This window comes from Acanthochromis polyacanthus, chromosome 19 (genome assembly GCF_021347895.1).
Source record: "Acanthochromis polyacanthus isolate Apoly-LR-REF ecotype Palm Island chromosome 19, KAUST_Apoly_ChrSc, whole genome shotgun sequence".
Classification (NCBI taxonomy): Eukaryota; Metazoa; Chordata; class Actinopteri; family Pomacentridae; genus Acanthochromis; species Acanthochromis polyacanthus.
The window spans coordinates 3852905-3877441 of record NC_067131.1 but is presented as its reverse complement, the minus strand read 5'-3'; the positions used below and the strand labels follow the sequence as shown (position 1 = coordinate 3877441).

Genomic DNA, 24537 nt, shown 5'->3' with positions numbered 1-24537 from the left:
CTCTGCTCACTCATGCAACACTTGACAGATTTATGGCACACCGTCAGCGTGACATCCTTCAAAACAAAATATTATTAGATGTGTAAATATACCATGGCTTATGTGCAGTTTCCGCATCCAGGGGAATATTTGTGGCGTTTGGCAGTCGTTTGATGTGGGAGTGGAGGAGGTGGCGTTGGGTTCCTGGTGCTGCTGCTGCTGCTGCTGCTGCGCCCGCGGTGCCGTGCTGGAGCCGCCGCCGCTGCTGTGCGCGCCTTCCTCGGTCTCGGAGGCGACGGTGGCGTCCTCTATCTCCGTGAAATGAGCGGCGGTGCTTTTGTTGAGGCTGTTGCCGCCCGAGGTCGCGCTCCGGTCAGAGGGAGGAGAGGGGCTTTTTAGTTCCAGCGGCTCCCGGCTGGCCGTGGCGCACGACGGCGGCACCGGCTCTGGAGACGAGAGCGAGCAGTTGGGCGTCTGTCTGTAGCGGGCGTCCGGCCCGAATCCCCGGGCATCCTCTCTCACGGCCCCGAAGTGGCCGCCGGTGGTGGTGCGGTTCACGGTTAGGTCCATGCCATTGTAGTTGTAGCCGAAAGACCCGGAGTGCATGGTGCCAGGGTCTCTGAAGGAGCCGCTCACAGCGCCGTTAGTCCCATAATTTAGTAACTGATAGTCGGAGCCATTTGGATAGCGCCCTGAGAACGAGTTTACAAAGTAAGAGCTCATTTGCTTGGATTTTTAAAGCCTCGATTTGTAGATCTTTGTCGCTATAATCCTGTGTGCTTGCACGATTTATGGATGCAATCATGAATTATAAGCAATGAAGCCCTACTGTACTTTGCCAGGTATGCGGCCAAATATGGGAGAGCGTTCGGGAATCACGTGCCTTTGTTGACCAGTCGTAAATCCTCACTGATGACTTCAAGAGGTAATTCATGCTCCATGGTTACAAATGATGACGAAATAATGGTCGTTAGGCTCCAGTCAATGGTGCCTCCCCGCTGCGCCCCGAGAAGCGCGCAGGCAGAGAGCGCCATCTTGCGGACAGCGGCGGGAGCGCTGCGCCGGGACGCGCTGTCAGGCCCCGGAGTCATCCATCATTTATGTAACACACTGATAATATAGGCCACAAAAGGCTCAGGTAGCACATAACCGAGACTTATCAGCCGCTCTGTTGTCACTTTAACATGCAGTGTGTCAAAACTGAAATTATTTTAATGTGTACGCGGGTTTCCGGTGAATTTATGGGCTTATTGTGGCTCCTAAAGCAGCTCAAACCCCTCTGATGTTAATAATAACAGCTGGAATGATAGAAATAATGATGATAATTGTCTCGTGGAGGAATGACGCCACCAGATTTTCCAATATACATCAAAAAGCCTTTATTTCTATGTACAATTTCCTAAACAAAATATTGCACACAATATCCAGATGTGCATAGAACACAGGTGAACGACAATAAATAACATGTAACATTTCTGATCTGTACAAATGATGGCACAGCTGTAAACAACAAGCCTATAGACTATTACAGAGCAACTACACCACGAGATGTACAGTGAAAGGACAATAAAAAGCCTCTTTTAATGTCACGAGGATCAAATAAAATTATAATAATAATTTTTAAAAAACAGAATGAGGTAACAACATTGTCGAAAACCAAAAACACTAAAAGTTATTTACATTTTGGCGGATTTATTTTTTGTTTTTGTTTTTGCATAGTCCTCTAAATTAAGACACGAGCACAAGGACAAACAGAGGAGGACCTGATTTTAACCTAATGCGGACATTTGTTACCGTGCAGATACTGAAATAAAGTCACTCTACACAGTCTCTAACCTGTGTTTTGCAGCACTTTATATCTACAAAGAAATAATACATCGTTTTATTTTGGAGGGTGTGCACACAAACACACACATGCCTTTGTTTCAGTGTCCTTTTTTTTATTTGTTGATTTTTTTTTCTTGAGTTTTCTTTTAGCTCTTCTTCTCCGCCTGCTCCTCCTCCTCGGGTGTCTTTGAGGGATTCAGGAGTTTGTTCTCCTTTTTCCACTTCATCCTGCGGTTCTGAAACCAGATTTTGATCTGTCTCTCCGTCAGGCACAGGGCGTGGGAGATCTCTATCCGGCGCCTCCTGGTCAGGTAGCGGTTAAAGTGGAACTCCTTCTCCAGCTCCAGAGTCTGGTAGCGGGTGTAGGTCTGTCGGCCCCTGCGGCCACTGCTGCCAAATGGGCCTGCAATAAAAAAAGAATTCATTAGTTAATGATTAAAGTGGAAATTTTACAGTGGAGGAGGGAAATCTGGGTTAAAATATGCAATGATGTAACTGAAAAAATACCCAAATAAGTGTTTTTAACGTAAAAAATGTAGCATTTGTGTGAATAAAATAGCAAATAATTAACTGCACTATTGTAAGAATATATATTTAACATTATTTTTAATATCTTGCTGTAGATACAGACCCATTTGAGGCAATAGCTTATATTCTTTGTTAAAATATATATTCTATAATCTTCAGTTAGTATCCCTTAATTGTGCCAGTTGTGCCAAATTACGCACCATATAGTGAGTTTAGGTGTGAAACTATAGGACAATATGGCATGTCTGGTGTATTTGTCACCTCTATATTGTTCTGTAACACACAATAGGGATGTGTAGTCACATGCACGCTGCTCATTGTGTTGTCCTTTTGTTAGTTTTATTTTTCTTGTAATATTTTTGACGCTTCTTCGCTGCTGGAAGTTTTCGTGCGATATTTAAAAGTGCGTAAAAATCCGGAAAAAAGCCCATGTGACGCGGGCTCAGAGCTTTAATTTGGAGCTCGGGGTGATGTAGGCCCAGTGTGTGCGTGTGCTGCTGTGTGTGCGTGTGCGGTTCGTGTCTGTATGTGATGATGTTGTTGGTATCCAAAAAGCCCTGAAGGCGCACGGAGATCTGTGCGCAATCAGTGCAATCACGAAGGCTCCCGTGATTATTGTGGTGCAGTTTTTCCTGTTTGTAAGCTGATTAAATGTCGGACGCTGACAGGTAGCCTGAGCCTGGGTGTCTGTGAGGCGCGCGGCTGCTTCCCTTCGTGCGCTCTCCCACCTCCGGGCAGCTGACAACAACACAGCCAAACGTGCACTTTCGTACTCACCGGCGGAGCAGGCGTTCATCCTCTGCATCCATGGGTAGATCAGAGTGGAGGACTTGTCGTCGATGCTGCTGCTCATGCTGACACTTTGCTCCGGGCACTCCGCTTTGCGCTGCTGGTGCTCTTGAGTGACAAACAGCGGCTGGTCGTCGCGACTCGAGAAAGCGCACGAACCCTCCGCGTCCTTGTAGAAAGTCCCGACCGGGTTGTAGTCGCAGGGCGCACCGCCGCCGGCCCGGCCGTAGATAGCCGCGGCCGCTGCGCCCGTCTGCTGGTAGTAGGACGCCGGGTAAACCTTCTCCTGCATGTTGGCGGCTGCTCCATATGTGGCCGCGTTGGAGTAGTGTCTTAACGGATCGGTGTATCCCGAGGAATATAGCGGTATCTGACCCAGGAGAGAGTCCTGTCCTCCCGGCAGAGACACGGGAAAAGTTGAGTTAACAAAATAGGAACTCATTGGGTGGACAACGGGGTGTATATACTCCGGAGGAATATGATTTGTTGTCTTTTATAGTCCAAGTGCTTTTGCCATTACTTTATCGGAGATTTGGTTTTTGCTGAAAGGGGGGGTTGTGAGGTGCCACTGAATACAGAGGGGAAGTGTACCATCTGATCAACCTCTGGCCAATCACCGCCGTCTGTGCTTGCACTATTGCACCCATGGGGGGCTCTTGTTGCGCGCAGGAGTCCCCGGTGAATCGAAATGAAGCGCTCGAGCCTGTCGGTCTTTACGCACGCTCACGCACACACTCAGAGCTGCGACGCACAGAAATACACTTACATATATACTTTTATTTTTAAAACAAAGCAGCATATATGAGCTGCATATGAAGAAGCACATGACTTATGCAAATGCAGGAATAACGCACAAACTGCCCCTTTCTTTCTCTCTCCCACACTCACAAAATGTACAAAAAGCAGCAATAAACCAAACGAAACGCCAAACATTTTTCCTTTTACGCACAAACTACAGCCGAGCATCACCTTCCCTGTCTGTTCCCCTGCCTCTAACCTTCACCTCCATCTTATTAAATAATTTAAACACACTCTTTCCTCCACGCATGTGCCAGAAATCCACCCCAAAAATAAGCACCAAGTGATCCAGGAAACACTGTCAATAATGCAAATGTGTCACTCTCCAAAGGTGTGAGCTCAGCCCGGTTCCTGATCCATCACCAGCCAACTCTGACTCAAGTCCATGAAGGCGCGCAGGGAGCAGCATGGAGAGGACGCTACACGCACACACACACACACACACACACACACTCATCATCATCATCATCATCAGCCTCATCATCATCACCGTAACACGCCGTGATCAAGTGGACAATAACTTCAGAGGAGGAAAAAAGGTGAGTATAAAGGTAAAGGTGGAATAGTAATCAAGTATTTGTCCTGTTGCCATCTTCATCCTAATTTATTTACTCATTAACATCAGTATTTAGGATAAATTAAGCAGTTGCATTGATTTTACTGTTAGTACATAGCAATATCGTTATTATATTCATCAAATAAACATGCATTATTGATTGTTGTAATTAAAAACAATCACATTTAGCGTCTGATTCTGCAGCCGAAGCTCTTAGCATATTGAAACTATATTTATAATAACACAACATTGCAGGATTTTCGTGCAAAGAATGTAAAATTTGTTGAATTGGGTGTTTTAATTTGGATTTCCTCATCATTTTCAATCTATGTAAACGAATTTTTCCAATTTAAATTGACGTTCGTCTTTGGAAATGTGCCATGTTGTCCAAAAGAAATAGATTAAAAATGAAACAGAAGAGCTGATTTGTTCAAATAATGTGAATCTAAAAAGTTTTTGGAGTTTTTTAAAATTAATTAAGCCGACATTTTTTTTTAAATATTTGCTGCATATTCACACATACAAAAACGAATATTGTCGTTTCCACTGCGCTTCCGTCGTCTGGATGTTTAGTTTGCGCAAGAAAATATTTAAATCCTAAAATTTTAACTAAAAAATCTAAACCTTTTAGCTTCACTAAGGACACCTTTCAACCAGGCCGCAACCTGTGCAGCCTGATTACAGCTGAGGAACATCTGAAAACGCTGCTAGGAACACAAACCCGTGTTTTCATGTCAGATTATGGCCCAATAAAACTGCAGGAACCAAAACCAGACATGGGGGGGGGGAGAAACGCCGCAGAGGCGCCAGAAATAGAAAATAAATAAATAAAGCAGCGTAACGTGGTGATTTCTGACTCCGCAGATGTTGTGAAAACAGAAATAGGAAACATCAGAGGGAGTATTTCTGGAATATTGCGTAAAATGTGGATAAAATGGAGGCGAAAAGGCGACGATGGGGCGATAGCGCGGCGCAAAATCAGCATAAAGGGACATTTTGGCACGTTTTTTACGAGTAATAGCGCACAAATGTATTGCATAAAATAGCATAAAAATGATTATAAACCTTGCAGGAGAGTGAAGGTGGGGAGATTTTTAAGAAAAACGCGCCTCAGTTGGGCGCACAGGCCCCTGCAGGACCGCCGCCACCATCATCACCACCATCATCAAAGTCAAGCCTGTCTGTCTGTCTGGCCTGCAGCCGCCTGCTCCTACAGCGTCTCCAGCAGGCCTCAAAACTTGCATCTATTGACCGTTTTCACCCATTTTCAGGTGAGATGTTTAGGCAGCATCTCAGGGGTTAAAAAGACAGAGAGCAGCAACTGGTTGGGAATCGCAGCAAAATAAATAAATAAAAAAATCAGACGCAAGATGCTTCAAGGCTGGATAATTGCTCCGCTTTATTAAAAGACAGATTCCCCCCATCTGCAGCTCTCTAAACAGCAGGCCTACGCTGACAGTTCAGCCACAACAGCGCAGCAGCTCCGGCGCACTTGTGCTCAGTTAATCGCTGGCATATTAGGACCGTGGTGCCCTTACCTTTGTTGATAATCCATCATTTCCAGTGTGGCTGCCACTCCGCCGAAGCTCCTCTCTGCGCCCGCCACTCCTCTCCCACCGTCCAAATTCTTGTTTAAGTGATTTCATCAAAGTAATCCCTCCATCCAGGAGTGTGGTCATCCCTCATTTTCACGAACATAAAGCCACACAAGTGCAGCCACATTAACATGGCGCACAGTGGCGTCGCGCACAGCCTGTTTTTCTTTTTTCTTTTTTTTTTGGGGAGAGAATTACGCACGTACGCAGCGGCCGGCTCCTCACCACAACACCCCGCACGCCTCTTGCATATACAAAGAGCCAAGAAAAAGGTTGTGTTACTACTGTTAAGTGAATGGAGCGGTTGGAAAACAGCAGCTGCAATATAACCTCATGGGAAATAAGTTCCCATTCCTGCTGTCCACATGACCGCCAGCGACCAATCCCCGAGCCTGGCGAGTCGTAAACTTCCACGGCAAAGTTGTAAATTTTCATAAACAGCAGCCGTTTTTGTGCTTTTGGACGCGCTTTTCTCATCGCCATCTTTATTTCCTCCAGAAGGCTGAAGTGTTTTTGGGTTTGGTGGCAGATGAAAGAGGGGCAAAGTGTGAGCAGAGTGGGGATAGCAGAGTGGGGATGGGAGAGTGTTTGAGGTGAGGAAAGACGCCGCTCAGGATGCGCACTTGGTTCTGTTCCAGCATCTGGTTCGTACCGATTCTTATTGTTCTCTGAGCGGGGCGTTTAGCAGCTTTAATCAGGTGATTTTTGGCTTCAAATCTGCAGAAATTTTCGTTAAATTTCCTCCAGTGTGATCTCAAAGCCTCCAACGCGGATGACTGAGGCGCCTTTTTTTGCTAAAACAATGTGGATTCAGGCGTAAAGATTTCTGCATTTACGACTTTTACGATCTCTTAAAAACGACAAATTTTCTTCAGATCAATTTGGCAAAAGATGGAAATCGCCTGATTAGAGTCCTGAGGCGGATCTGGAGCTCACAAAAACTTGAAACAGCCAATTTTTCCCGTTACGAATACCAGAGGGGAAATTAAACTTCCTTCGTTTGGGCTCAAATGAATTCTTTACAAACTTATTTCTTCCTTTTATTGTTGTTTCAAATGGTTGATTTCCGCCTTCTTTTGTTTAAAAATGTCCCTTTTCACTTGGCAGGCTGGTGTTTCCCGACATTTATAGAGGCAATAAAACCATAAATACCTGGAATACAACACATTCTCCTGCTGGGATTTTCTCCCTCCAAGATTAAAGTCTAGTTCTTAAAAATGCAACTTTGGATAAAAAAAAATACACATTTTTGAAATTAGGACTAAAAGTTTTTAGTATTGTATTGGATAAAAGTTTTAAAAAACGGTCCCCCCTCCTCTATTTAGGCCCGTGTTTTATGTCTTTATTCACTAATAATCATTCCTACATTTAACCTTATAAAAGAACTGACTTTCTAATGTGGTTATAAATAAATAATTTTTAATCTGTGGGCCTTCCAGAGGAACCTGCGGGGTTTTTTTTTTACGCACAAATCACTTCAGAGGCATTTAAAGTTAAAATGAAAGTCTGGCTTCTTTCTCTTTCTTTTGCAGAAAATTCACGTTAAATAATATTAATTTATAATGTATGACTTTACATTTTAAACTTTATTCCTATTATTTTCTGAGCTATAAAAAATAATCCTGAATAAATGCACATGTCGGCCTGTTCCTCCCAGGATGCATCAGACGGGGATGTTTTGGATAATTTCGTCTCAGGTGGTTATTAATGACTGTTTTTATTATTTTCTTCTTTTTTGTTGTTGTTTTGTCTTCAGTCTGCCACAAAAACAAAGGATCAGGAAGAGCAGAAGCTGTAAAACTTTATGGCCTCTGGACTTTAAGATTAAACCAAAAACGCCATTTTTTATGAACATTAACTGACAAAAAACAAAAAAATGCACAAAATAGTATTTGTTTTAATATGAAAGTATGAAAACAAAGAATTTCACAATAAAATAAAAGAGTTTTTTCTTGCAGAATCTAGATTTCAATGAAGATGATGAAACTATATCAGCTTAAAAAAGACATTTTATTAATAATCAGTGCAAATAAAATTAGTTTCAATACTTGAATGCACAAATAAAATTCCTTGAGATAACAAACAACAGGTTTTTATTTTTAATATCCTTCACTTTAGTGATTTTTCAAATTGAATATTAGGAAAAGTTCAATAATCATGAACCAAATTTGGTTTGTTTGAGCCAATTGATGATGAAAACCAAACAATCAGTGAGTTTATTCTAATAATGCAGTTTATTTCAGGTTAACTGTGCAGGTTTGATGTGACTTCAGGCCTGTCTGCTCTTCTTTTGGCACTTTGGAGCTGAGGTTTGTTGGAGATGATTCATCCTCAGAGTAAATTATTCCATAAATCTGAGCACACAGTCAGTAGAAAAAAAAAGTTTAAAAAGCCTTAATGTTGCTCCTGCAGTGCTGGAGGTCATTTAGTGGCAGGCAGCGTAAACTGCAGGTGTGGGGATAGAAAACCTTTCCACAAACGGGACACATTCATCGCAGGCACAGTGTGTTTATGCATTTTCACAGTTCAAAGCTGCTCTACCTCCAGCTCTGCTCACATCCTGCTGCTTGTCTAAAGTACTTTAAATCAGCTTCAGAGTCCGGATGCAGCCGGTCTGGAGCTCGGCGACTTCAGGAGTCGGTGCTCCGGCTCCTCACTGGCCTTTTCCGTGCTGGGTGGCTCTGCGGGAGGCGTTCCGGCCGGCCTGAGACAGTCCAGGCCTCCTGAGCAGCGGGGCGCGGGAGGAGATGACGAGGAGGCTCTGCAGGGCGGTGGGGTCGTGGGACGTGTAGGAGCAGCGCAGGCCTCCTTTAGGGGCGTAGTTTATGAGGGGGACGCCGGGCCGAGGCCGGGGGTCGACCTGGGAGCTGCTCCTGCTGTCCTGTCTGACGGCCAGAGAGCCACCGACTGGAAACAGACGAGAAAACATCAAATGTGAAAGAAATCCCACAGAAAGACTCACCTAAAACACTTGTGCTTCAAATTTAACAGCATTTTCTGTTGTTTTTATTATATTAATGCAAAAAGTGCAACCATAGCAGAAGATTTAGTCTAAAATAAGAGCACAGATTATTTAATCGCAAATACAAAATGTTCACGTCTAATGCTAAGCAATAAGCTTTATTTTGAGGCAATATTTGTGATTAAAATGTATTAATGTTTTCTTACAGCGAGATTTATTTTTAAATTAAGATAAAACTTAATTAATCCAGAAGGAAATCTTTGAGCCAAATAAAGGAAATGGTAAAAGATCAGAAATGCAGAAAGCAATAAGAGCTAATACATTACTGAAATAAACTAAACTAAAATAAGGCTAGAAATTGAATGAAAAGTAATTCCTGGTAGAAATACTGAGGTAATGTAACAAAACAGACAAGCAGCAGTAGTTAAACATATGAAACTAGAAAACATCCAACAAACACAGACAAAAAAACAAAACAAAGGAGCTGAAAATATTCCTTAAGCCTCAAAAAAAAAAAAAAAAAAAAATTTTTTTAAACATTTTATAGAAGAAAAATCTGGTTGTGGCTGCTTATATGTGAGTGTTTTGGAATATATAATAATAATGACAATAAGCTGAATGTCTGTAGGACAAGGAAGGGCACAGGAATTGCAATTAAATGTTTTTCTCTATATTTTATAAACTGTCATTTTAATTATTCAATCTCTAAAATAATCTCCAGAATAATCAGCAATAAAAAAAATTAAAGATTGTAGTTGCAGAAACATCTAGAACAAATCCAGAAAAGCCTCCAGAAGCTGTTCAGGCTCAACAATCCCACCCAAACAGATGTGTCCAGATGTGTGTACCTGGCCAGGGGATCCTCTGGGTGCTGATGCTCTGTCGTACCTCCCCTGGCCTGCCGTGGTTCTCCGGGTCGTGCTGCTGGCCCGTGGACTCGTTGAGGCTCCGCTGGTCCACGGAGGGCCGGAGCAGACGCTGCTGAGTGGAGTGGGAGTGGATTCAATCATGAAATCACGTCCTTTTAATTCCACGTCGTTACGATTATCCGGCAACGCAAATTAACACGGAGCAGCCCGAGAGTTATGAAACGAGGAGCGAAGAATAATTCAATTTCATTCCTTTGTGATGATGATTTCCGGTGTTTACACGGCGGAGCAGCTGCTGGATGTTTGGGGCAGTTTGAAGCTTTGACTGGACGAGTTTAGATTCAGAGAAACTTTGATTGAATTAATTGAACCAGCAGGCAGCGCTTTGTCACCAGAAAAGGAAGTTTTTGACACATATTCAGGGAAAAAAAACTTGAATAACTGTTATGAGCCATTATAAGCAAAGCTGCATTGATTAATCAACTGGATGATTAAAACTAACTACTTTGATTATTTATTAATAATTTGACAAGCAAAACACAAAACTGTTTTATCTGGTTAATGCTGCTTATATGTGTGATTATTTTTATTTTTGCTGGATATGACATTAAAAAGTTTTATGCTTACAGGATGTGGATACAGACTGGAATCGTAAAGAACATTTTTTCTCTATTTTTTAAACATTTAATAGACTGTCAGCTTCATTATTTGCCTCCTAAAATAATCGGTAATGAGAAAAAACTAATTGCATTTTTTTTAACACAAGTTTCTATTTAAACTGTAGAAGTACAGATTAATGACTCTGAAATGATTATTTCTGAATTATTTTTTAAGGGGCAGGGCAGCTTTCTTCACAAAATACCTTAATTAAACCTAATTTGTTGAGAAAAAGGTGGATTATTTTTGACTATATTAATGGAGAGCTACCTGCCGTGACGTCTGAGTGCAGGGCTGCTGCTGCTGCTTCCTCTGAGAAAACTGCGTCAAAGAATCCAACTGCAACAAAAATATCAGCGGTTTCCTCATTATTAAAGAACAGGCGAGGTTTGAAGCCTGAAGCAGCTTGCTGGTGGCTGTGTTTGGGTCCTACCTTGGCCTGCTGCTGCCTCTGGTTGGCCTGCTTGCTCTGCTGCTGGCTGCAGACCTCCTTGCCGTCCTGAACTCCTCCTGCCTCGCCTCGGCCCTGCACAAGCCGCTGGATCAGCTCCACCACCCCCAGATCCTCCAGCAGCTTCTTCCTCTGGAGCAGCGAGTTGAGTCGCTCCTTCTCCTCCACTTCTTCTTCCTCCTCCTCCTTTTCCTCCCCTCGCTGCTCCTCCTCTTCCACTCCTGCAGCTTCTGGATCCAAAGGAGGCTGCAGAGAAACATTTGATTCAATTTGCGTTTATTGCCTCTCTGTGTATGAAGCCGCCAGGATGCATTCACGTCATGTCAGCCGTTACCGTCACTGAATCGCCTCCGTAACACTGTTTGTTTGGTCGGCCCTGACAGTAAAAGATATATCAATTTAAACTGAGCGCCAGACGATTAAAAATCATCTGCAGGAGTCATATTCTGGCTAATTTTAATTGCACATGTGTGGCTGTGAGGGGTCAGGCAGGATATGAGGCATTCATCAGAGGAGCGGGCTGAGTGACGCCCTCGTGTGGCTTCATGTGGGCGCTGCAGCTTTAATAACAGCAGGACAGACATACAGGCGGCAGGTCACGGTTAGAGGAGGGGGGTTGAGCGGAGGATCGTCGTGGTTTGACTTTCTCCCCCGCCGTCTCCCCCTGAGAGTCCCTCCTCTGGCCTCCCCTCTGGTATCGCTCCTTCTGCTCCTGTTTCAGACGAAGCTCCTGCAGCTGTTGCCTGAAAACAAACACAAAACATACCACAATTATTAATTATAGTAATGCACAGTTAATTAAATGTCTTATTTGATGTTTCTTTTTTCACCTCAGTGACGGAAGAAATGTATAAATAAATGCAGCAACGCCACGCTGAGGAAAATTATTCCTTTACAAAGATACGCCAAGCATCATTTCAGCAAAACTGCAAATGTACAGAAAGTAAAATGTAATTAAAGCAATAAAAGTACAGTTCAACGTCACGAAGCAATTTTGAATATACACAACCTAAAAACCATTTTAAGAAAAATTAAGACGAGAAAAAAAGGAATCTTTTAAAAACAGACTGTTGCTCAAAAGACGACAGAATGAAGCTGGTTGCTGCGCAGTAATTACAAATATGAAGCTCTTTTCTGAAATACTTCAGGCCCAAAAACTAAATATGACAATAAAAAAATGTCTAGACATAAAAAAAATGTGACACAAAAGAAGTAAAAGATGTAGATGGAAAGCTGTCTCCAGGGCTTTCCTCCCTCTCTTCTGCTACATTAGAGTTGAACAGCTGGATCTTTGTGTGTGTTGACACAACCTTGGAGCTCCAGATGTTCCTCAGATGCGGCTGAAATGTTTTAATTATTGATATAAATATCTGATTCTGAAGAAGAGAAACATGCTGCTGTTATTTTGGTTTATCCGACTGGTTCTGTTTAAATTCTGTTATGTTTAAATGTGATGGTTGAACATATAGTTCAGGCATATGGGTTCTGTAAAGCGTCTTGAGACAATTTGACCTCTAATTGGCGCTATATAAATAAAACTAAATAGTTAAACTGTCGATCAGCTCATTTAGCGACAAGTTTGAGCTTTTTGTGTTCTTTTTTATGAATATTTTTTCCTCACTGTTTGTAATTTCAAGAATCCTTTGAAACCTGGTTTCTAATTTTGCTCTCCTGCATTACTTTATTTTGAAAGGTGCAATATAAATACAGATTATAATTATTATTAGACTACCAGTCAGAAGTTTGGACACACTTTCTCATTCAATGCTTTGTATTTATTTTTATTATTTTCTACATTGTCTTTTAACAGTTTTGTTTACATGATTCCATCTGTATTCTTCTATAGTTCTGATGTCTTCATTATTAATCTACAATGTAGAAAATAAAATAAAAACCACTGAATGAGGAGGTAGTGTATTAGTGCCTGCATTTATGTACACATTTCTGTTTTTCCTGCATTGAACTGCTCCCCTTCCTTTTTCCCCTCATTTAACTGCTGACCTTTCCAACATTTCATCCTCATGTGCTCCATCGAGACAAACAGCTCTTGTTATTTCGGTGTTGACGGCGAGCTGCAGGTACCTGGCACACTCCTCTCTGGCCTTGGACGCCGCCGTCTCCTGAAAGAGCGAGCTGCTGTGTTTGAAGTACTTGTCGTATTTCTCTCCTCCCTCTCTGGGGTAGATCCTCCTGAAGCCTCCCAGGTGTTTGGCCTCGTACTTCTCCATCTGCTCCACCGTGGCCGCCTGGCACTGACGCAGCTCCTCCGACCTGGTGGGAAAACGACGCACACAAACGGGCAGGAATGTGTGGACCGCACGTCTTCGCGACCTCGGGGAAACCTTCACGCGCCATTTCTGCCGGCGTACCTGGCCTCCCTGGAGCGGTTCTGCTGCAGCCTGTCCTTCACCCTGCGTCTCTCCTCTTTGGTGATCTTGCGACGGTCGCAGGCGCCCAGGTTGATGAGGACCAGAGTGTCGTACAGCAGAGCGTCCTTCACCTCACGGTCCAGCTGGGAGTCGGTGGTGAAACTCGGGGAATGGTTTACCTGCACGCACGCATATACCGACTAATTTACACATCTAATAAAACATTTTACCTACTTAAATCTTACCATAAACTGAAACTGCACAGCTAAATACTGTCCAAACCCACAGGACCTTGAACTCACACTCTAGTGGAGATCCTAAACATTACAAATCAATAAGATAAGATTAGCCTTCATTAATCCCACTGTGGGGAAATTTGCATTGTTACAGCTGCAAAGGGAAACATACAAGCATTAAAGGATGCATAAGTACTAGTTCTAGAAATAACAGCACTGCAGGGCTGGTCCAAATAGCAGTTTCTGGGCTCTGGATAGTCATGCCCGATTAATGACAAATACATGGATATTTACTTCGTGTACGTTCGAATATTCGGTTCTCAAAATAAATATTCAGATATTCAGGTCCAGCCCAACAGTACTGCACATATTCTTGAAGAATAGAAATACGGAAAGAAGTATTAATAATGCGCATATTTTTATCTATATTGCACAAATTTGTAAGCAGAAAAATATAATTTTTATATGTTCTATAAAAAAAGGAAAAGATATTGCAATTAAAGCCTATCGATAAAGTAACTTGTGTTAAGGTTAGTGCAATTCTGGAAAATGCCTTCTCAAAATGTAATAAAATTAATTTAAAAAAAGACCTTAAAATATGAATAGTTATGTAAAAATAAAAATAAGGTCAGAGGGAATTGGACATATAAAACACGTATACAATAAAATGAATGCAAAATAAAACGTATAATAGAAATTAAGCACTCGAACAACAAAAAAGGCTCAAGATATTTGCATCTTCAGATTCTCAGGCATTATCTCAAAACTAAAATCTCCCTGAATAAAAAAAAAAATCTGTTCCCAAACTTTAGAAAAATTAAAAGCTGCCTGTTAGAAAACCAGGAGAAATATGTCAAGAAATGTAGATGCCAAAGAACCAACAAAACCAAACTTCTGGCTTAAGTTTTGGGGTAAATATGTATAAAAAGATGCACAATGCATGCAGAATATCTTCATTAGATTGAGTTATTTGACCTCAGAGATACCAAGGTTTCGGTTTAAATGTGCAAACATCACAGAGCTTCAATAAAGAGCTAAAATAAAATAATTAATAGTAAATATTACACTGTCACATGGTATAATATGATGTTTTTTCTAATGTTAAAGGGATTAAACTTGTCTCAAACAAACTATTCTTAAAACAGAAGGCAGTCCAGACTATGAAAACCTGAATTAGGCTAAATAATAACCCTTTATGTGTAGCTGGTATCTAACTGAGGCGTCATAGTTAAATCAATCACCGTTATTTTTACAGCCGGTAAAAAGTAGTCTAGTGTTTCACCTCCAGCACCCAGGGCCTGAGCCGGCGATCCAGCAGCACGTCGAAGCCCAGGATCTCGAAACAGGCGCTGCCAGTGGTGTGGTTGGGGAAACACGTGTGGTAGTTGTGTTTGAGGATGGGGTGAGCAGAGATCAGAGTCTTTATGATCACGTCCTCGATGTCGTTCCACATCTTCTCCGTGTTGCAGCTGATGGCCTCGAGGTGCTTGTTGAGGGTGGACAGCTTTCTGGAAGACACAGAGTGTCAGAAATATGCAGAAATATTAAGAACGTCTGTGTGCGTTTACCGTTTGCTGCCGGTGTCCTCGTCACGGACAAAGTTCTCGCTGTTCTTGTTGATGGAGTAGTTGGTGAGATGCATGCACACGTCGTCCTGAAAGACAAAGTTTATTTTAGTGTTATGCTAAAAATGTCCACACGAGTGCACAGGACAGAACATGAATAAAATTAATAAAGTAACATAAAAAAAGAGTTTAAAAATGTAAAGCGGCTGTGCAAAGATAAATTGTATGTACACCCCCTGTCAAAAGTTTTAGGACACTTCATCATTCAAATAAATTAGAACCTGTCCTAAAACTTTTGACAGGGGTGTATATGTTCATCCACACACGCAGGCTAACACAAATTTGTAAAAAATGAATATAAGTTTTCATAGAAAAGAGAAAGAAACAGTATGTTTACATCAAGAATAGAAGTTTTCTGCACAGTTTGTGTATTAGAATTACAGTGATCGGGCAAATAATCGATTAAAAGTGCAAAACGTTTACCGGTTAGCTCATCAATATTGAAACAAAACGTCATCAATTCCAGCTTCAAAAATGTGAGAATTTTCTTGTTTTCTTTGTCTTAAATGAGAGAATATCTTTAGGATTCAGATTCCTGCTTAGATAAAATAAAAACATTGTTTTGGGGAGTTTTGTGCAAATGTGTGGACATCTAACAGACAAAATGATGTATTTGTGCATCAAACAAAAATAAAGTCCTCTTGATAATTATTATGAGTCGCGGCCTGCAGTAGAACTTATCATTGCTGGATGTGTCCACTTTATTCTGGAGTTTTATTTTTATGAAGAACAAATTCAAATTGTGGCTTTCTAGCATTTTGTTAGTTATTTACATCTCTTACTTCGTTCTAAGTGAGGTTCATTGCAATCAAACAGTTTACTATGATGTTACAGCATCATCAAATATGACTTTTTATTGCAACATTTATTGCAGTTGATCTTTAAAGAAGATGTTTTTCCATATTTTGATAATTGGCAACAAAGCGTATGAAAACTAGTGCATCTCTCAATAATTTTTGAGTTCTGTATCCTGTCCAGAAGTTCCTCCTGAAGATCTACGCTCAACAAAAATATAAACGCAACACTTTTGTTTTTGCTCCCATTTTTTATGAGACGAACTCAAACATCTAAAACTTTTTCCACATACACAATATCACCATTTCTCTCAAATATTGTTCACAAATCTGTCTAAATCTGTGATAGTGAGCACTTCTCCTTTACTGAGATAATCCATCCCACCTCACAGGTGTGCCATATCAAGATGCTGATTAGACACCATGATTAGTGCACAGGTGGGCCTTAGACTGCCCACAATAAAGGACACTCTGTGTAAATCTTGACAAATATATTGCTTCATTTTTTTCTCAAACAGCGGACCACTCAAACAGAAAGTATTTGTTGGGGAATAATTCCAGCTGCCGATGAATCCACATTTGACGTTGCAGTGAGCAGCAGGATGGTGTGTACGTGTCTGTGTGTGTGTTCATTGTAATGAATGAATAAGTCATCCAGAGCAACAGAGCAGATGATGCTGATCAGTTCATGGTTGTTTCTTACTGCTGACAGTTTGAAGAATGCAGAAATCCTCTTACCACGTTGCCGTGTGTCGGTTCGTTGTACTTCGTGGTGCAGAAGCGAGCGAGTCCCTCCTTGAACATGAATATGCTGAACGGGTCACATGACGTCACCAGAACGTAGATACGCAGGTCGAACTTGTATCCGTCGATAATGAGAGGCTGGGAGATGGAAAAAAGAAACGGGTTCAAATCTCAAGCTGCGTGTTTTTGTGCAGGTGTTGCACGTGTCACGTCCGTCCTCTCACCCTGGAGATGTAAACCTGGCAGATCATGTGTTCTCCAGGCGGAATGTCCTTACTGGATTTGGTGATGAAGATGCCTTTGCCTTGGCAGCCGGTGTCTGGCTTACAGATGTACGTCTTGCTCTTTTTGGCCCTGGTGAACGCTTGGAAGTCACTGTAGCTGCAACATGCAATCAGATAAAGAGCTGGCACATTAACACACTGAGACAAAACAAAGGAGAAGAGAAAATAAAAGAGCGGAACCGACTCTGCAGGGAGGCACCACGTTCTGGGGAAGATGTTGTAGTCTTTGGGGAAAAGCTTGAGCATCCGGTTCATGTGTCTCGCCAGTGAATCTTTGCGGCAGATCTCACTCATCCCTGGGAAATGGTTGATTTTCTGCAAAGACAGCCGCATTTACAGGACAGGAGAGGACTGTCACCAGACTTTTCATATCAGATCATAGAAAAAAAATCTCCACTGATTTTCTAGCAGAACACTGAGGGACTTCCTGCTGAACAGTAACTGAGCTGAATTACCCAATTAGTTTCAAATTAAAAGCCTGAGCTGATAACAAATGTTACGAGCCATGAACACTGCACCCTGAAAATGATCTCATAATCTCAATCAAAATCTACTTTTCTTTATCGTTTCATGCATGAGCATATTGAGGAGAATATCACCTGCTTGAAATAACACAAAGACACTCCCCCACGGTTCATTTTCTGCCACACAAATACAATCGCACACTTAAATTCGTGTAATTGAATTCGGTTTCGATGGCCTTTTCCGTCGGTGGCGGTAATGCGAGTGTTGCTGTGGGCAAATTGAGTCGGATACCTGGTAACGCTTCATGTCCTTCACACGGTCCAGAGACACGGAGCAGTCGGTCCAGAACAGCGTCCAGTCTTCACCCTCCATCGCCTCCCTGAGTCCGTATCTACGAGCCGCTCGGCGCACTGAGACAAATCAGACATTCATTAGTTTTTAGGCGACCCAGATGTTTCCTGAGAGCAGCCGGGTGAGACAGAGTCCTGTTTTTATGGCTCTATTTGTTAAAAAGAAATTAAAGATGTCTAATTTTATCTCGCTTTTAATTTGATTTCGTCCAACTTTGGTGTTTAAGTAATTTTTCCATGTTGGTTTTATGAGTATAATCAGTGTTAATAATAGTTAAATGTATTGTTATGAAGTGTTTTAACTATTTTAATGGTTTATTTTTGTTTTTGGCCTGGCGTCTTTGTGAAAAACATCTTTACCATAAATTACACAGTGAAACCCATTTTAAATACACTACATGAGCAAAAGTATGTGGACACCTGAATATCTCATCATCTCATCTGAAGCCACGAGTCCAATCTGCTCCTGTAACGTCTTCCTCTCTTCTGCTTTCAGAGTTTCCACCAAACATCGAGCCTGCTGCAGAGATTTGCTCCCATTCAGCTACAAGAACATTACTGAGGTGTTAGGTGGTAAGATCTGGATCATAGCGGGGGTTTAAATTGATCCCAGAGGCTCTGTGCAGGCAGCTCAACTTCTTCTACACCAAACTGGGAGAACACTTGAGCCGTGCTTGTGTATGGAAGAGACGATCATGTAGAAAGAGTAAAATTATGAAAACAAACCGTCATTGACACAAAGCTGGAAGACACAACTGTCTCATATATCATTGTACTGTAGCATTAAGATTTCCCTTTAAAGGGTATAAAGGGGCCGATATGATTAAAAAACTGGAGTTAACAGACACTCCTCAGTGCTTCAGTAGAAAGGACCTGGACTTCTTTGCTTCTGTTTTTGGTTCCTGAAGACATTTCGCTTCAAATCATCAAAGTTTTAGAAAAACAGTTTCTGCTCGACCATTTCTTGTTTGCATAAAATTTTTTAGAGCATTAAATATGCATTTTTATAAAGATCAGTGTGACATTTTAGCTCTATATGTAAAATAATTACTGAGATGTTTTTTTAATTTGCTCTTTTGCCCATTTTTTTTTCCACACACTGAATTTTGAAGCTGTACAATATTTCAGGAACTACTAAAAGAGCAGCCAAGTCGTCATAAAGATTCTAATCTAAGAGATCTTATTTTAAAAAAAAAGATAATTCAACTAGTGATATCTGAATCACACTTAGCTGCATGTCACAATAAAACAAAACACATACAATCATTTTAAACATGAATTCCTTGATCACAAAAATGAAAAAATAGAGTTATTTACATTTAACTTATCCAAGTAAAGGAGAGGTCTGGAGGTTCCAAATGCTTCTCCAAACATTTTTCCATTTTTGGATCTGATAAATCAATCTAAAATTTCAGAAAGCCTTTTAAATATCTATAATCTGATGAGACAAAAAACTATTTCCAACCAGTCAGAGCTGGTTGAGCAGAAGTAGATGGAATCACTCGGCTGTGTCTTCAGGTCTAACTCGTTCACCTCCAGAGAGTCGACTTTTGTTTTACCTCAGGATCAACAAACCACCACTCTGACACCACTGGTTCCAGCGTCTGCTCTACAGTTTCTTTTATTACCCCTTCTCCAAAGGATTCTGGTGGAAGCGATAAGGTGTATTTTGGTTGCTCCAATTTGGCTCACAGATATTTATTTTCATCCCCAAATCACATGACTCGCGGCCCATTGGAGACTTAGATGCTTTAAGATGTGAATGGTTGCAACACTGTCTGGAGAGAATCATCTCAGGACTGCATTATAAGCACCTGACAGGACAGTTTATATATTGTTATTTCTATCCAAGGTTTTTATTTGTGTACCCATGTCTTTTGTTTATTTTCTTCCTCAGCTCTATAGTAGATAAAACCTCAATACTTTATTGTAGTTGGAGTTATAATAAGTATTGAATAAATATTGTATGCAGTGCTGGAGTGCAGCCTTGTCCAGCTAGAATGATTCAGATTTATGAAGATATCTGCACTTAACATCAGAACAATGGACACTTATGATTTAATGATCTAAACGTACCACTTTCATATTTGCAGTTGGTCAGGTTGATCCACAGTCATCTGAAAGAGAAGAGACACAGAGACAGGGACAGACATCTGCTTTGCTGCATCGTCCTGCGATCGGCTGGGCCTGCTTTCACAAATGATGAGGATAAGTGAGAAAACAAATATCTAAGAGCCTCTGGGACGAGTTACGGAATCATAACTGCCAGCCGTTAATATACCTGCAATGGGAAATGAGTGCAGGAGTGCAGCTGGAGGAGCTCCAGCAGTAAAGTACCTCCTCTTGTTCTTCCTCCTCTTCTTGCTGATGGACGGCGTCGTGCTGCTGCAGGCTTCAGTTTGGCTTCGACTGTCTTCTTCCTCTCCTGGCTGCTCATATTTATATGCATCATCATTTCTGTCTGGGCTGTCCACAGGTAGACCCATCCTGAACGAGAACAAACACAGAGAAATGCGCCCGTCTGATTTGTGAGCGACTGCAGAAAGCTTATGTGATAAAGCAGACAAAAAGCAAACAAACAAACGATGGCCGTTCCATTTTCCAACGCTCATCGGCTCATTTACACGATTCTGTTTTAATGGGATGTGCTGCACAGCCTCACAATGAAATTCAATCAAACAGAACAAAGTACATGCTGTAAATGTGTGCATGGAATCATGTTTCTGTTTCCATCCCTCTCATCAGGTGAGTGCCCTGGCTGTCAACACGCTGTCACACGCTGGCATTCAAGAGTTATTGTGGCAGGACGGATACCAATAGTGAGTAATACTGCGACAGCAGGGCAGGGAATTAATCCAAACACCCATCAGAACCACTGTAATAACATACATGTGCTGTATAGAACTTCATACTTAAAATTCCAGTTCTTTTCAGAATGAAAAGAGAATTAACACCAAATATCTCAGTCTATTTATTCTTCATATCAAGGTTTTAGGAGGATCCTGTTGCCAATTCTTACTAAATTCTTGATTGTGTAATTATTTTCATACACCTTATCTGTTCTACAACACCCAGACCATCTCAGATCAGAGGGTTTCCTTTCTGAATCCGGAGTACCCGGAGAAAACCCAAACATGCACAGGGAGAACATGCAAACTCCATGCAGGAAGATCCCAGGCTCACCCCGGGATTTGAACCGGGGATCTTCTTCCTGCAAGGTGAAAGTGCTAACCACTACTCCACTGTGCAGGTCACAGGTCTAAAAATGTAAATTAAGATGGGTTTAGGTCAGCTTTTGTGTCCTTCCTCTGTGAATGTCTGTCTGCACTCTGACCTGAGTCCGACTGTCACGGCAGCGTCTCGGCTGCTCACCTCTGCGTCCTATCTGGTGTCTTCGCAGGGTGAAGGACGGGTCAAGTTAATCCCTGGTAATGATCGCGGTAGAATACCGGGGGTGCAGGTGGCATTAAGGAGGGACATCCCAGGTACGCGGTGGGAGGTTACGGTGCTAGGTAACCGTATTCTGATCCAGTGATCTGGATAATCCTGGCCCTGAACTGTGAGCTTTACACTGGGTCGAGACGCCCCACTGACCTCAGCCCGGATACAGTTTCAGCCCCGCAAACGATTTCTCAGAGGCTCTCCCTCAGGGCGCAACAACAACAGCGACATGAAAAGCACCTTTGTATCAGCTGTCGTCAGCAAACAATGACTGGATCCAGGAAGAATAAGTACGATGCTTAATCGTTACTGCGTAATCTAGCATTCACTACACCTTGACACACCACCACTTATCTAGTTTCCTATTTAGAAAAACTGACACTCTAAACACTCTCTTAGTTATTCATTTAGAGGACAAACTAGTGATGTCTGACAAGCTACACTGCTGTAATGTAATGTTATAATGGAGGAAAATTCAATACAAAACACATACTGCAAGTCTTATAATAGGTAAACAATACCTGCTTTCACATGTAGACACTCAAGTTACAGGTTTACTATCAAATTTTTGTATCTGTTGAAGTGCAAAAATAACACTTAAGCTCAAAATCAGGTCTTCAAACTTCTTAATGTGTCATTCAGTAGTTAAAAACTCAAAAGAAGTTAAATTTCAATGATTTGAAAAAGAAATAATGCAATTTTTACACATTCAGGAGGCACACGTACACAAAAATTCTCTGTTTTTAATCAGATAAATACCCACAATTATGATTAAAATCACAATCAGCTTATCAATTAATGAATTAACTCTCACTTTGGTTTAAGTGGTGCACTACATTTCATGACTTAGCTAAAACTAATCCAGTTAAACGCACCAGTCCTGCAATAAATCCTCTCTTGAGATGATTGAAAACTGTTTTAGAGAGCTGCTGATTTAACATGTGGATGCAGTTTGTGTTGCTGTTGAACTGAGTGAAAGATGTAGTGCATTTTTACTGATATAAACGAGATGAAAATATTAGTAGCAACGCCTCTTAGGGTATAAAATAAACACAAAGCATCAACAGCTCTCTAAAACAGCCAAACGGAACATTAAAACCAAAGTATTCCTGGTACATTGACACCTGAGTAGCTTTGTTGATTGGAAAGTCTCTCCATCAGCCTTTGAGAAACTTACCTCAGCGGCAGCTTTAAGCCTACATCTGTGAAGACAGTGCTGCTGGAAGACGACGCCCTCGTCCGTTTACCTCTTTAAAACCCGGATCTTTGTTTCAAGAGCCCTCTAAGATGCCGTCACACTCCTCAGCTGACAATCCAGTGGACCACATCTCAGCTTCGTTGCACCGTCTGCCTCTGGAGTCTTAAAAAAACAAAAAAAAGACACACTGAGAAGATTTGTATCATCACAAGGATGGTCCAGATTGACTTACACGCTGGAGCAGTGGATCTGGTGACCAATTAGAAAACTGTGGCGACAAACACCCGATCCCTCTCGACATGATGGAGAGAAAATGAGAAGGAGACCTCAGCAGGGAGCAAGCTGAGAGGGATAATCCCTGATATTTGTTCACTGAAACAGGAGAAGTGCTTTTCAGCGCCTTGCTTTGTTAAATTTAAATCTGTGCTGAAACACGCTGCGGCACCGTGCGGTGTGAGTGAACATCCCCAACATCTAGCTTCTTAGCCAAGATGAAATGAAGCACCTTCAGCGGGAGCGAGGCCTTTTATCGGAGACATTAAAAATACAGCAGGGGCTGAAGAAGAAAAAGTGGACAAACAAGACGCTCTTTCTTATGTTTCCTGGTTGCCATGGCAGCTACCAATCAGATTAAGCAGGCCTGAGTGAGAAGGAGGTGAAAGAACGGCACAAATCTGGTGAGTAAGTGATTAATCAATTAATCAGCGTTAATTAATCATCAGCTGACATCTTACACCCTCCGATGCTCACTTATCGATGTGTTTGTTATTAAAGATCACCTGCTGATCTGCCAGGATGTGAACTGAACTGATGAGTCATGACGGTGTGTGAGCCTGCAGGTATTTAATTTGTTTGTGAGCAGGGAAATTAAATTTTAATGTGAAGATGTTGTATTTATATAGACTGATACTAAATTAGAGAGGAGAAGTCGCCTGGATGGAGTAAAGAAAAGATTCATGTCATCAATAACAGCATATTGTGTCGATTAGTTTGGAAAACGCGTTTAAATAAGAAGCACAGTCCAGTGGATTTGCAGTTTGTTAATCCCGGACTTTTTGGAAATAATTTGACCAAAAGATGAGTAACTTCTCTTGTCAAAAGAGCAAGAACTAATGATTAAAAGAGACAAAAATGACGACAAATATTGCAGCTGTTTAGCATCTTTTCATCATCCCTTTGTGTCTCTTTGCGGTTGTTTTGCATTTACTTGTATTCCTCTTCTGCCTCTTGCTTCTCTTTGTGGTCTGTTTGCATCAATTTCTGGTCACATTGCATGTTGTCGGGTTGTTTTTTCTCTCTTCACAGTTTTTCTGCACCGATTCGTGTTCATTCTGCAGCTCTTTTTAGTTGGTTTGGTGTCATTTTGTATTGCTTTTTTCAATTGTTTCTTCTCTTTATGCTCTGTTTGCAACTCTTTCTAGTCATTTTTTCATGTCACATTGCTCCGTTTGTTCCTCTTTGCCGTTGTCGTGTGATGGTTCTGTCATTTTGTGGTCGGTTTGCATCTATTTGTGGTCAAAATGACTGTGTGGTTCAGTGACTTTATGGTCTGTTTGCATCTTTATATTATTGAACATTCCAATATTGCACTGTTTTTAACTTATTTTTTTCTGGCACTTTTGCTGCCAGATGTTTACGGATTTTTACAGTGCATATTGGTTCCAAATATCAGTTACTGATCTCCTTGGTAAATTAGTATCAGCTCTAAAAACAACACATTGTGACAATTAAGTGTGAGAAGCAAGAAATGCATAATTTGAGATGTTTTATAATTAATATTTTTTAGTGCATTCAGTGTAAACTCCCCCCAAAAAGGCACAAATTAACTTTTTCCATAGTAAATTGTGTATTCACTGTCCCTTATCTTTTCAAAATTTACATGAAGAAAAATATTTTCTACTTTAATTTACTAGTACGAGTGTCTTCTTCAATTTAAGCTATTAATTGTGGTTCTATGATCCTTACATAAGATAAGAAGTTACTAAATAGAAAAGAGTTGATGGGGGCTTCTTATGTAGAC

General features: G+C 41.4%; 4 protein-coding genes and 2 long non-coding RNA genes across 7 annotated transcripts in view; 2 read left to right on the top strand and 4 right to left on the bottom strand.

Annotated features, from left to right (window-relative positions):
* The window catches only part of hoxb5b (homeobox B5b), a 2386-nt gene extending 1473 nt beyond the window's left edge, over window positions 1-913 (bottom strand). Inside the window, exon 1 of the mRNA XM_022194554.2 lies at window positions 93-913. Within this exon, the coding sequence (XP_022050246.2) occupies window positions 93-702 (610 nt within the window). The 5' untranslated portion in view covers window positions 703-913. The remainder of the gene's footprint in view (window positions 1-92) is intronic.
* The window catches only part of LOC110951472 (homeobox protein Hox-B3a), a 19551-nt gene extending 13079 nt beyond the window's left edge, over window positions 1-6472 (bottom strand). The window contains exon 1 of the mRNA XM_051939249.1: window positions 6016-6472. The gene's annotated coding sequence lies outside the window, so the exon portion shown is untranslated. The remainder of the gene's footprint in view (window positions 1-6015) is intronic.
* Window positions 1-13325, top strand: part of LOC127531050 (uncharacterized) — a 15184-nt gene extending 1859 nt beyond the window's left edge. Inside the window, exons 2-3 of the long non-coding RNA XR_007937910.1 lie at window positions 4253-4460; window positions 13196-13325. This is a non-coding gene — a long non-coding RNA (uncharacterized LOC127531050). The remainder of the gene's footprint in view (window positions 1-4252; window positions 4461-13195) is intronic.
* On the bottom strand, window positions 1342-3903 carry hoxb6b (homeobox B6b). Its single transcript, XM_022194555.2, has 2 exons — window positions 3112-3903; window positions 1342-2209 (listed from the first exon to the last, which is right to left on the bottom strand). The coding sequence occupies exons 1-2, from the start codon at window positions 3563-3565 to the stop codon at window positions 1953-1955; spliced, it is 711 nt and encodes a 236-aa protein (XP_022050247.1). The 5' UTR covers window positions 3566-3903; the 3' UTR covers window positions 1342-1952.
* ttll6 (tubulin tyrosine ligase-like family, member 6) lies at window positions 8064-22637 on the bottom strand. 2 transcript variants are annotated; one of them, XM_051939247.1, is made up of 16 exons: window positions 22497-22637; window positions 20217-20365; window positions 19955-19993; window positions 17820-17938; window positions 17248-17378; window positions 17004-17160; window positions 16774-16917; window positions 15185-15270; window positions 14899-15124; window positions 13381-13559; window positions 13094-13282; window positions 11598-11754; window positions 10994-11257; window positions 10831-10899; window positions 9883-10015; window positions 8064-8979 (listed from the first exon to the last, which is right to left on the bottom strand). In XM_051939247.1, exons 2-16 carry the CDS (start codon window positions 20362-20364, stop codon window positions 8726-8728), a joined length of 2295 nt encoding a protein of 764 aa, XP_051795207.1. In that variant the 5' UTR covers window position 20365; window positions 22497-22637; the 3' UTR covers window positions 8064-8725. The 2 variants fall into 2 exon arrangements, with proteins under 2 accessions (XP_051795207.1, XP_022050245.1); XM_022194553.2 differs by lacking the exon at window positions 22497-22637 and having other exon boundaries at window positions 19955-19995; window positions 20216-20349.
* On the top strand, window positions 17949-24537 carry LOC127531049 (uncharacterized). Its single transcript, XR_007937909.1, has 5 exons — window positions 17949-18451; window positions 20624-20697; window positions 20954-21096; window positions 21279-23194; window positions 23292-24537. It is a non-coding gene; the product is annotated as an uncharacterized LOC127531049 (long non-coding RNA).